This window comes from Pleurodeles waltl, chromosome 7 (genome assembly GCF_031143425.1).
Source record: "Pleurodeles waltl isolate 20211129_DDA chromosome 7, aPleWal1.hap1.20221129, whole genome shotgun sequence".
NCBI classification, from domain to species: Eukaryota; Metazoa; Chordata; class Amphibia; order Caudata; family Salamandridae; genus Pleurodeles; species Pleurodeles waltl.
Genome location: NC_090446.1, coordinates 32,519,322 through 32,531,495, shown reverse-complemented (window position 1 = coordinate 32,531,495; position 12,174 = coordinate 32,519,322). Strand labels below are relative to the sequence as shown.

Here is a 12,174-nt window from a genome sequence, read left to right as displayed (position 1 = left end):
TTTCTGTTCAGAAGTGCAAGTGGCAATTGTTTCATCTTCTTCCATTGATAACTGACTTGGTTGTTATAGATGAGATTTCACACCTGATTATATTGTGTTGCTGTTCAGCTTTGCCAGCTGTGTTGTGTCACTAGTTTTACATGCTAGTAATCTGTTCTAGTGAGGAAAGTGGCACTTTTAACTCCTACAAGTAAAACAATTGAGGCCAATGTTACTCTTGTGAAATGGAGGCTCACGAGGCGGACAAAGGTGCCTCCCCCTTGCAGCAGCGGGTCTTGCGAAGGATCTGGCCCAATGTCTTCTTCAGGCGGCGGTTGCCAAGGATGAGGATGCAGGAGCTGGTGGCAGGAAAGGCAGAGGTCACAATCTTGCCTATCATGAACCCTATGCTGTTATATCTGACAACTCTTAAAACAATGAGGCAATATGCCAGGTAATTTGAGATATAGAGGATCAGCAGCATGGTCACGGTCTTCATAGCTCCCAGGTGAGCATCAAGGCGTGGGTTCCGAAAGCTGTCTCCAGTCCGCGACATCAGCTTCATGTGTCCGTAGAGAGTGGTAATGATCATCCCGGCGGAGAAAGAGAAGATTGCAAAGGAAGCTGAAGCAACTAGTGCATGGATTAAAAAGACTATTAAGCATCCACTTTCTGATATTACGTTGGTCTTGGTGCAATTACTGGAGATATTGTAATAAGTGTCATTCAGAACACTAGACATTTGGTCTGTAAAGGCTTGGTCATAGACATTGCAGTCTGTAGAAATGATGTTTGTCAGTGAAAACAATTGTGAGCCACAAAGGAGCCAGGGCACAACCTTTGGGAATCTAACTCTTATCCAGATGTAAGAGGGGTGGCTCCATTTTGCAATCATGATGCAGTAGTAGACACAGAGCCAGGCAGCAAGCCAGAGGCTGGAGGTATACAAGCAGTAGCACACGGTCATCACAGCATCAAAGACTCCGTCCGGATTCACAATGATGTCTACCAAGAAATTAGCACCGAGATGAAGCACGTACATTGCGCACTGGAGGCAAATGTTGGTGACTCCCAGGAACGTTACGATGACATTACTAATTTTCATATCTTTGTTGCTCTTAATCCAGTCCCTAAAATTAATGGTGACAATGAAAGTGTTTCCCATCAGTGCCACCACACAGAAGATCACATTAAGAACTCCTTCGGATATTTGTGTGGGTGCCATCATTGCGTATTCCCTAGGAGCAATACAATCCTTCTTGCCCAGCTCTTCCAGGTAGTCTGTTGTCTTCCTTATGAGCTCCCAGTTCTTTAGCAGTAATTGTTTTGTTCATTGGCCAAGACAGGAAGTCACCGAAGCATTTCAAGGTAAATTAATGGTCTATAAATGTCTGATTCAATTTGACTGATGCAAATTACAAGTTTGTCTTTTGAATCCTGCTCCCTGTTGCTACATATGTTTATTTCGTTCAGGACTATGGGGCATATTTATACTCTGCTTGCACCAGATTTGCGTCATTTTTTTAATGCAAATTCGGCGCAAACCTAACACCATATTTATACTCTGATGCCCGACCCCGCGAACGTCAAAATTCCGCTGTGTGCGTAATTTTCTGGATGGTTGAAACCGCCTTGCATTAATGACATGCAAGGTAGGGGTTCCCGTCCAAAAAATGACTTAAACACCCGTCCGCCATATTTATCCAACCGCGCAAAAATCCTGCACGGCTGGGAGTCAGAGTCGAAAAATGACGCACAGCCCGATTTGTGTAAACAATTAACGCCTGGGTCAGGGCAGGCGTTAAAATGGGGCAAACACACCAGTACTTAAGGAAAAAACACAGAAGCAACATCAGAGCTCCAAAAGGAAGACATGGAGGTGCTATTCATCCAGCATGCACGAAGACGCAGAGCACCGGACCAACAGCAGCAGCTTCCACAACACCAACAGGGACCCAAAAGGCAATGTAGGAGAGGATATTCCGGACCAGGACAACCCTTCAGGGCCTCAGGGAACATGACTTCATCCAGAGGTACAGACTAAACTGGCAAGCCATACAGCAGCTGCTGCGCAACATTGAGCCACAGTTGGCACCCAGCTTGCAGACACCCCACCTCATTCGACCAGAGACCATCAAGCTGCTAGCTGTCCTCCACATGTTGGGAAGTGGCTCTTTTCAAACCACAGGTGCCCTGGTTGCCGGGATCTCACAGTCCTCATTCTCTGCCTTCCTACCCAAGGTACTAGACGCCATCATCTCCCTCACACCCCGCCACATCAGCTTCCCAAACACACAGCAGAAGCAGCAGGAGACCAATCAGGGCTTCTATCAAATCAACGGCTTCCTACACGTGCTTGGTGCTATTGACTGCAAACATGTCAGGATTGTGCCACCTGCTGCAACCGAGCATCTATACCGCAACAGGAAGCACACACACTCCATCAATGTGCAGGCCATTGTGGATCACCGGGGATTGATCACCAACATTGTGGCAAAGTATCCTGGCAGTGTACATGATTCGTTCATCTTCCGCCACTGCACCATCAATCAACACTTCCAGGATGGACGATATGGAAATGGCCTACTTGTTGGTAAGTACAGAAACCCAGTAATTTACACACAGCACAGCAACCCTGTAGGACATACAACACATACACCACTACATGGACTCGTGGTGAGGAAGACACTGAGGTTGTGACACTGCTAGTCATGTTTGATATCCTGACAATGGGATACACACCTATGGACAAATGACAGATGCAAATAACAACAGATGCCACTCCAGAGCCACAAGGGACCAATTTAAAACCACACAGTGACAATGACATGGCCTAAACTGGCAGTACAACTTGAAAGATGAATCTTCTAATATCACATCAATAACACTCAATCACACACACTTCCAACCAATATGTACTGTGTAAGGGGTGTGTAATGTGGTTTGCTGCATGGCAAACACCATAAGACACATAGCCTGATGATGATGACTCTAATGAAGGTGGCATGGAATCATTGAGGCAGTACCAACATCTCAGATCACTCCTGGGGTGACATTGCTCATTACCAATAGGGAAGTGGACTGTGGTAAGAACACATATTGATGTGACATTATTTCAAAGTGCACATTGTGACACAGACAGATTAAGACAATTACTCATATACACAAAATATGTACTGGCATATGGACCTTCTGACACTTAAATCTTCACCCCCACAACCAAGTTAGCCAGCTCACCTGGACCAGGTTCAGTAGTGAAGGTACACGTTTGCACATGAGCCAAATCGGTGAGGGCACAAACATAGGTTTGCATAGAACTTGTCACACAGGGGATATTTGCGCATTGTCAATTGTCAACACTTTATGCTGCAAACTTATGGAGATGTGTTGTACATTGTCACCTAGCCAAATCAAAGGTCCTCACTGTTGTTTTTCACATGCTATTACATATGTTGAATTGGATGGGATGTTCAGGTCACATAGTGCAACCGTGTTACCAACACAGTGGAATCGATTCTTTGTGTGGAAGTAGCCTGTCACTTCCAGTGAAGACACATGGACACTTCTTTCACATGACATAATGCTTGGGAGATACACAATGTACTTCAAGTCTACAAATATACCGCAGATATCCGGTCAATCAGCCAAACACCAGTTTAGATAAAGCAACGACCCAATGCTGACAGAACAACCTAGAAGCCGAGGATCCCACACAATAACACAAACACAGATAAGGCACAGACGACACAAGATAACAACTGCCATGCAAAGTGATAATCAAGGTGCAACCAACATCCAAATATTTACACCCATTTTCTCTTTCAGCTGACCAGGGGTATGGGATCCAGCCATGGATCATGACCCCATTTGCAAACCCAAGCACTGCAGCAGAGCGTGCCTATAATGAGGCACATCAGAGGACACACACCATAGTAGAGAGGACTTTTGGCATCCTGAAGTCAATATTCAGATGCCTGGACCTCACTGGAAGCAGCCTCCTATACTCCCCTGAAATGGTGTGCAAGATCATTTTGACCAGTGCAATCCTGCACAACATTTGTGTAAGGAGGAACATTCCCCTCTATGAACCAGACCCACAAGTGCCTGAAGAGGAGGACGAGGAGGATGCTGTTTATCAACATGAGGGGGACCATCCAAACACTGCAGCAGGATTGTGTCGGAGACAACACATTGTACAAAACTTCTTTTAACTATAGTCACCATCACCACTTTCTTACCATATGTCATTAAACACCTCACTTCATCACTCAGTCATGCTCTGGGTAATTATTTCTGCATCACATGATCCTTAGGAATCACAATCAAAGTTTAGCCTCATGGAGCATTGCAGAAATACATATTAGGATACTGAAAAAGCCACATCACATTTGATGGGTATGGATGTACAACCAACATCACACACAGTTGAAATGACATATGTCCCGTATATTTCCCATGTGAAGGTCAAAATCAGGGGACTACATCTCTGAGACACATCCATGTTACCAACATGGGCCATTGCAGCACATGACACACAACTAAGACACCATCAATCATAAGGTTAAATAGTGTTTCATACATGAGGCAGTGGATGTGCTATTGCATAGGCAACAGGAATGTATGACCACACCCTTGACAGCTAGCTATCTCTGTAAGGACCTTGTGTGACAAGAAGTCCATCTAAGCTGAAAATGGATAGCCCGAGTGCCCCAGGTATGACAACCATTGCTTACAAGACATGCCCTGTGCATGCCATCCAAGATAATAAGTCCTGCCACTGCCAAGTTTTCAGTCTCTCCCCACCCTTCTCTAGGGGGCCCTGTAAATGGACTATTTGTACCCTGATAACCTTCATGTACACACATCCAGACTCCCATTCTGACTCCTGTGTGCTTCCCTTTTTAGAATGGCATGCCATAGTCATAGTTAATCTGTCTGCATGGACTTCAGGTCCAATAATGTACTGCCTGGTAGTCTGTAGGACCTGTAATCACCTGTCCATTGCTTCCCATGTGAAAGGTACTGTTGGCCCTTTGAACTTGATTCACACCTACAGGAGTTGTGAGAGACTGAAGCTGCACACACCTGTGAGCACTACCATGCAGACCAGCCATTTGAACCTACACTGCCATTGCTGCTGCCTGGAACTGCTTATAAGTTACCATTTTATGAATATCCTTGTATAAATCACTTGTGTAACAGAGCCTTTGGGGTATTAGGTAACATTGCAGCCCACATCACAAATACAGTTTTTAGTACACACAGGGGGTGATTCTAACCCTGGCGGTCGGTGTTAAAGCGGCGGCCAACCCGCCAACAGGCTGGCGGTAAAAAATATGGGATTCTGACCCTGGCGGGAACCGCCAACACAGACAGCCACCTTAACACTCCGACCGCCACGGCGGTACAAAAAACAGCGCGGCGGTCACCACCAACAGACAGGCGGCAGACAATGTACCGCCCACACTATTCCAACTCACCAATCCGCCACCTTTTCCGGGGCGGGAGCACCGCCGATAAAAACACGGCGGAAACAGACTACGGACGGGAAAACGCTCACCACTACGCACTCCAGGAGGAAGGAGGACAGCATGGAACCCGAATTAAACATCCTACCTGCTCTCGTCTACCTTCTCATCTACCACGAGTACGAAGTCCGGCGCAGACGACAACGGTGAGTACTGCACCTACGACACACGGGAAAGGGGAGGACGAAAGGTTACGCCCACACACATATGCGACCCCCCCCCCCCCCAACTACGTACTCACCAATGCAGCGCACCAAGTCACAGTGACACCACCCAAACACCCCTGAAAAATGCTAGGACATAATCATATTTGGAATAAATATTTATGTACCAAAAAGCTCCAGAAAATTAGCGTACAACCATGAAAGATATCCACAACAAAACTAATTACACACACATCAGTGTATAACTGAAGTACCAAGTCCTGCACAACCTACGATTTCAGCATGTCCGTGGGCCAAAGTCTTGCGAAACAAGGGCAAAGCCCACACAGGAGACCTGAGTCCTTTGGAGAGAACACTGCAGGGGCATCAGATGTAAAAACTACAGGCACCTCAGGGGGAAGGGAAGGGGGGGCACCACAGCCACATGAGTCCACGACGCCAGATCCACGAGGAGCCACCATGCCCACTGGACCATCCTGGGGAGTGCAAAGCCACAGTCTCTCAAGTCTCTGCAGTGGGTGGATCGCCCACTGGACCATCCTGGGGAGTGCAAAGCCACAGTCTCTCAATGTCTCTACAGTGGGTGGGCTGCCCACTGGGCCATCCTGGGGAGTGCAAAGCAACAGTCTCCCAATGTCTCTACAGTGGGTGGGCTGCCCACTGGGCCATCCTGGGGAGTGCAAAGCCACAGTCTCTCAATGTCTCTACAGTGGGTGGGCTGCCCACTGGGCCATCCTGGGGAGTGCAAAGCCACAGTCTCCCAATGTCTCTACAGTGGGTGGGCTGCCCACTGGGCCATCCTGGGGAGTGCAAAGCCACAGTCTCTCAATGTCTCTACAGTGGGTGGGCTGCCCACTGGGCCATCCTGGGGAGTGCAAAGCCACAGTCCATCAGGTGGATGACAGTCTCCACTGGTCAAGGAGGAGGCATGGTGGGCACAGTGAACCATAAACGGTGCTTGCGACGGCGGTGCCCAGCGGAGCGGTGCTTGAGAGGAAGGGCCCAGCGGAGCGGTGCTTGAGAAGAAGGGCCCAGCGGAGCGGTGCTTGAGAAGAAGGGCCCAGCGGAGCGGTGCTTGAGAAGAAGGGCCCAGCGGAGCGGTGCTTGAGAGGAAGGGCCCAGCGGAGCGGTGCTTGAGACGGCGGGGCCCAGCGGAGCGGTGCTTGAGACGGTGGGGCCCAGCGGAGCAGTGCTTGAGAGGAAGGGCCCAGCGGAGCGGTGCTTGAGAGGAAGGGCCCAGCGGAGCGGTGCTTGAGAAGAAGGGCCCAGCGGAGCGGTGCTTGAGACGGCGGGGCCCAGCGGAGCAGTGCTTGAGACGGCGGGGCCCAGCGGAGCGGTGCTTGACAGGAAGGGCCCAGCGGAGCGGTGCTTGAGAGGAAGGGCCCAGCGGAGCGGTGCTTGAGAAGAAGGGCCCAGCGGAGCGGTGCTTGAGAAGACGGGCCCAGCGGAGCGGTGCTTGAGACGGCGGGGCCCAGCGGAGCGGTGCTTGACAGGAAGGGCCCAGCGGAGCGGTGCTTGAGAGGAAGGGCCCAGCGGAGCGGTGCTTGAGAAGAAGGGCCCAGCGGAGCGGTGCTTGAGAGGAAGGGCCCAGCGGAGCCGTGCTTGAGAAGAAGGGCCCAGCGGAGCGGTGCTTGAGAAGAAGGGCCCAGCGGAGCGGTGCTTGAGAGGAAGGGCCCAGCGGAGCGGTGCTTGAGACGGCGGGGCCCAGCAGAGCGGTGCTTGACAGGAAGGGCCCAGCGGAGCGGTGCTTGAGAAGAAGGGCCCAGCGGAGCGGTGCTTGAGACGGCGGGGCCCAGCGGAGCGGTGCTTGAGACGGCGGGGCCCAGCGGAGCGGTGCTTGACAGGAAGGGCCCAGCGGAGCGGTGCTTGAGAAGAAGGGCCCAGCGGAGCGGTGCTTGAGACGGAGGGGCCCAGCGGAGCGGTGCTTGAGACGGCGGGGCCCAGCGGAGCGGTGCTTGACAGGAAGGGCCCAGCGGAGCGGTGCTTGAGAGGAAGGGCCCAGCGGAGCGGTGCTTGACAGGAAGGGCCCAGCGGAGCGGTGCTTGAGAGGAAGGGCCCAGCGGAGCGGTGCTTGAGAAGAAGGGCCCAGCGGAGCGGTGCTTGAGAGGAAGGGCCCAGCGGAGCGGTGCTTGAGAAGAAGGGCCCAGCGGAGCGGTGCTTGAGAGGAAGGGCCCAGCGGAGCGGTGCTTGAGAAGAAGGGCCCAGCGCAGCGGTGCTTGAGAAGAAGGGCCCAGCGGAGCGGTGCTTGAGAGGAAGGGCCCAGCGGAGCGGTGCTTGAGAAGAAGGGCCCAGCGGAGCGGTGCTTGAGACGGCGGGGCCCAGCGGAGCGGTGCTTGAGACGGCGGGGCCCAGCGGAGCGGTGCTTGACAGGAAGGGCCCAGCGGAGCGGTGCTTGAGAAGAAGGGCCCAGCGGAGCGGTGCTTGAGAAGAAGGGCCCAGCGGAGCGGTGCTTGAGACGGCGGGGCCCAGCGGAGCGGTGCTTGAGACGGCGGGGCCCAGCGGAGCGGTGCTTGACAGGAAGGGCCCAGCGGAGCGGTGCTTGAGAAGAAGGGCCCAGCGGAGCAGTGCTTGAGAGGAAGGGCCCAGCGGAGCGGTGCTTGAGAGGAAGGGCCCAGCGGAGCGGTGCTTGAGACGGCGGGGCCCTGTTCAGCGGTGCTCTTCTGCACCGCGGGCCCTGTTCAGCGGTGCTCTTCTCCACCGCGGGCCCTGTTCAGCGGTGCCTATCTCCACGGCGGGGCCCTGTTCAGCGGTGCTCTTCTCCACGGCGGGCCCTGTTCAGCGGTGCCTATCTCCACGGCGGGCCCTGTTCAGCGGTGCTCTTCTCCACCGCGGGCCCTGTTCAGCGGTGCTCTTCTGCACCGCGGGCCCTGTTCAGCGGTGCTCTTCTGCACCGCGGGCCCTGTTCAGCGGTGCTCTTCTCCACCGCGGGCCCTGTTCAGCGGTGCCTATCTCCACGGCGGGGCCCTGTTCAGCGGTGCTCTTCTCCACCGCGGGCCCTGTTCAGCGGTGCTCATCCAGCAGGTCAAGGGAGCCAGACCTGGCCTCGACTCCCTGCTCAGTCGCCCTCGGACCGTGACGTTTCTGGACCCTTCGGGGACGGACTCCTGGCCTCCTTAGTGTCCTCCTTCCCAGCTGGGATGTGGCATGTGGGGTCCACCTTCTCCGCGCTCCTGCTGCCCTTCCGCTCCTTTGATGGGGCTCTCGGGCCCTTGCCTCCCCCAGATGGTGTGGGTGGTGAAGTGGCCGCACATTGCTCCTTGGGGGCAGCCCTGGCGGTCCTCGCACGGCGGTCCTTGGTTTGGCGGGTCCTCTTGCCGGGGGGGGGGCTGGACGTGTCCTTGCTGCAGCTCGATGTGTCACTGCTGGCAAAGGGTGGGCTCCAGAACCCAGGCACAACAGTGACACCCGAAGCTGGGCTGGTGGTGGCTGCGGTGCTCTTCGGACTCCTTGAAGATGGATGGGGGTGGTCATCGGGGGGAAAGAGGTTAAGGTTAGCCAGGAAAAGTTTTTTAGGGCCAAGGTAAAGGGTAGGAGGAGTGGAGATGGAAGTGGAGGTAGAGGAGGTGGTTGTAGGAGAGTCAGGTGTGCTGTCATTGGGTGAAGGTGCTGGTGCTGTAGGCTGTCGTGAGGTGGATGGCTGTTGGGTGGGTGGCTGCCTGCGTTTGTGTGTCTTGGAAGAGGGGGTGACAGACACAGTGGGAGAGGACACAGGGGACGTGTACATGGCAGTGGGGGTGGTGACTGCACGAGTGTGGACTGTACTGGAGGGTGAGGTGGTGATGGAAGCACTGGCTGATGTTGGGGTGCATGCAGGTGTGAGTGTAGATGTCACAGGGAGGGAGGAGGGAGACGAGGAGGAGGGGGACACAGGGGTGGCAGTGGCTGTTGGCATGTCTGCATCTGGGTGTTGCTCGGGTGAGTGTTTGCGGGATCTGTGGTGCTTGTGTTTGGATGAGCTGCTCTTGGGTGTTGAGGTGTGTGCAGGCTGGTCTGATGGTGTGGATGGGATAGGCTGAGGAACAGGAGACAGAGACAGGCTGGAGGCAGTCAGAAGAGGGAGGCTGGAAACAGGGACAATGGCTGCCGTCAGTGCTGAGGCCAGAGCAGTGAACGCTCGTTGATGGGCAGCCTGACCCGAATGAATGCCCTCCAGGTACGCATTGCTCTGTTGCACCTCCCTTTGCACACCCTGGATGGCATTCAAAAGGGTCGTCTGCCCAACAATGAGCGTCCTTACCAGGTCAATGAGCTCCGCACTGAGGGCAGCAGGGGCAACAGGGGCAGGGGCTGAGGTGCCTGGGGCGAAGGAGACGCGCGCCTTCCTGGGCGAACCGGCACGGAGCGAAGGCTGAGGGGCTGCTGGGAGGGCGGGGCTGGTGCGCTGGGTGGCGGCTGTACCTGTAGAGGCGGGGGGCACGGATGTTGCCGCCACCCCTAGGGAGCTCCCATCCGAGGACGTGTCGCTTTCGCTGCTCTCACCAGCGGTCCCCGTCGTGGTGCTCCCCTCGCCCTCCGGATCACTGGTGCCCTCGGTGTCTGTTCCTGGGCCCACCGGGGCCTTGTGTCCTGCAGCTCCCTCGTGCTCCGATGCCATATCTCCTCCGCCTGATGATGCTAATGCACACATGCACAAGAAGATGAAGAGAAAGGGTGGGGGGAGAAAAAAGAAGACCAGGTTGAGTGCATGCAATGTCAACATCGTTGGCGGAGAGGACAGACACAGGTGCCTAATGCACTAAGCCGCGCATTCGGGGTACACTACTCAGTACTACTGACTAGGACAACAGGCCAAGAGACGTCAAACGCGCACATGGGAGATGCTGGACCTTCAATGGCTGTACTTGTCACCCTACAGAGGTGGGGGCCGGGGGCACAGGGCCATGCCTAAGGGAGAGGACTACACTACAGAAAGCGCCCTGGCCTAATGTCACCCACAGCCCTCCTCCCCCACCCAGACGCCTCCACTGCGCAGAAAGATAGGAGAATGTGCTGATACTCACCCCCTTGTGTCTGCTGTGATGTCTTAAAGCGCCCATCCAATTCAGGGTAGGCCACCGCCAGGATCCGGGACATCAGGGGGGTCATGGTGCGACTGGCACCCCTCCTAGGTTGGGAGGCCATCCCCAGCAGTGTTTCTGCGGTCTTCCTTGTCCCGCGGCGGATGTCCTCCCACCTCTTGCGGCAGTGGGTGCCCCGTCTGTTGTGGACCCCCAAGGTCCGGACTTCCTTGGCGATGGCACGCCAAATGTCGATCTTCTGATGGGCGCTGACCTATTAGACATGTACAGGGTGGAAAGGAGGAACTCATCAATGACCTGCATGTTAGATGTAATTGGCCCCCCCCCACCCACTTTGCCATATGGCACATGCTCTCATCTGTCGGGCGTTGCACTCCTCATTCGCCCCCCACCCCACCAACTTACATCCACCCCAATCCACACAGGCATAGCCCATTCCATTAGCACCCGGTGTACTCACTTGTTGGTCTGGAGGACCGTAGAGTAGCGCATACTGGGGGAGGACCCCATCCACGAGCTTGTCCAACTCTTCAGACGTGAAGGCAGGGGCCCTTTCCCCAGGCGCAGCAGCCATTGTATCTTCCAGACCGAGGTCACAGCAGCACTTGCAGTATAGGTCCTCTCCTGTGGATGATCAGGTCTCGAGTGATTAAGCAGATAGAAAATGGCGGTCACGTCCGCGGCGGTGCGTCCCGCGGCGGTGCGTACCGCGACCGCCGGCGCACTTCGTTATTGGCTGCTGAAACCCATAGGCTTCAATGTTAACCAATGCGGCTTTGTGCCGCGGTCTGCGACCGCCTACCGCCACGGTGTGCCCCGCCAGCGCATTGACCTCACATCCCATTGTCCCACTTCACAGGTCAGGCAGCCGCCATTTCAAGGGCCCACATGGCTTAATTTTGACTGCGACACACAGGCCTAGGCCTTGCATTGCCACACATACACGCCTTTCAACCCATTGCCATTCTTTAACTGTGCAAGCTGTCTGTACGTACCTGTGTTTTGGCTGACTCTGTGCTCCATGTTGTCCTTCCTAGGCACCGTCCGCTGGGACTTGCGATGAGAAGGAGGAATCCTCGCGTGTACCGACCGCTGGTGGACCTGTCGACAATGGAAGAACGCCATATAATACTTCGATACAGACTTGACCGTGCCACTATCCATGAACTGTGTGCCCAGCTGGAGCCAGCCCTGATGTCCCCCATCCGCCAACCCACAGGGATTCCCCCTCTGGTGCAGGTTTTGTCAGTCCTCCATTTTTTGGCCAGTGGGTCATTCCAGACCACAGTGGCCATGTCATCTGGAATGTCTCAGCCTATGTTTTCAAAGATTTTGAACAGAGTGTTGTCTGCCCTGATGAAACTCATGCGGAGCTACATCATTTTCCCCGAGGAGGGTGACTTGCCTACAGTGAAGGGTGATTTCTATGCCCTTGGACACATCCCCAACATCATTGGTGCCATTGATGGGACCCATGTGGCTTTG

At 54.4% G+C, this 12,174-nt stretch overlaps 1 protein-coding gene across 1 annotated transcript; it reads right to left on the bottom strand.

The window, feature by feature from the left end:
• Window positions 1–232: 232 nt before the first annotated feature.
• Window positions 233–1,204, bottom strand: LOC138246765 (taste receptor type 2 member 40-like). Its single transcript, XM_069201526.1, has one exon. It carries the CDS (start codon window positions 1,202–1,204, stop codon window positions 233–235), a length of 972 nt encoding a protein of 323 aa, XP_069057627.1.
• Between the last annotated feature and the right edge of the window lie 10,970 nt (window positions 1,205–12,174).

What these genes read in the sequence shown, in the direction of transcription:
- LOC138246765 (XM_069201526.1), bottom strand. Translation starts at nt 1,204, where the DNA reads ATGGCACCCACACAAATATCCGAAGGAGTTCTTAATGTGATCTTCTGT.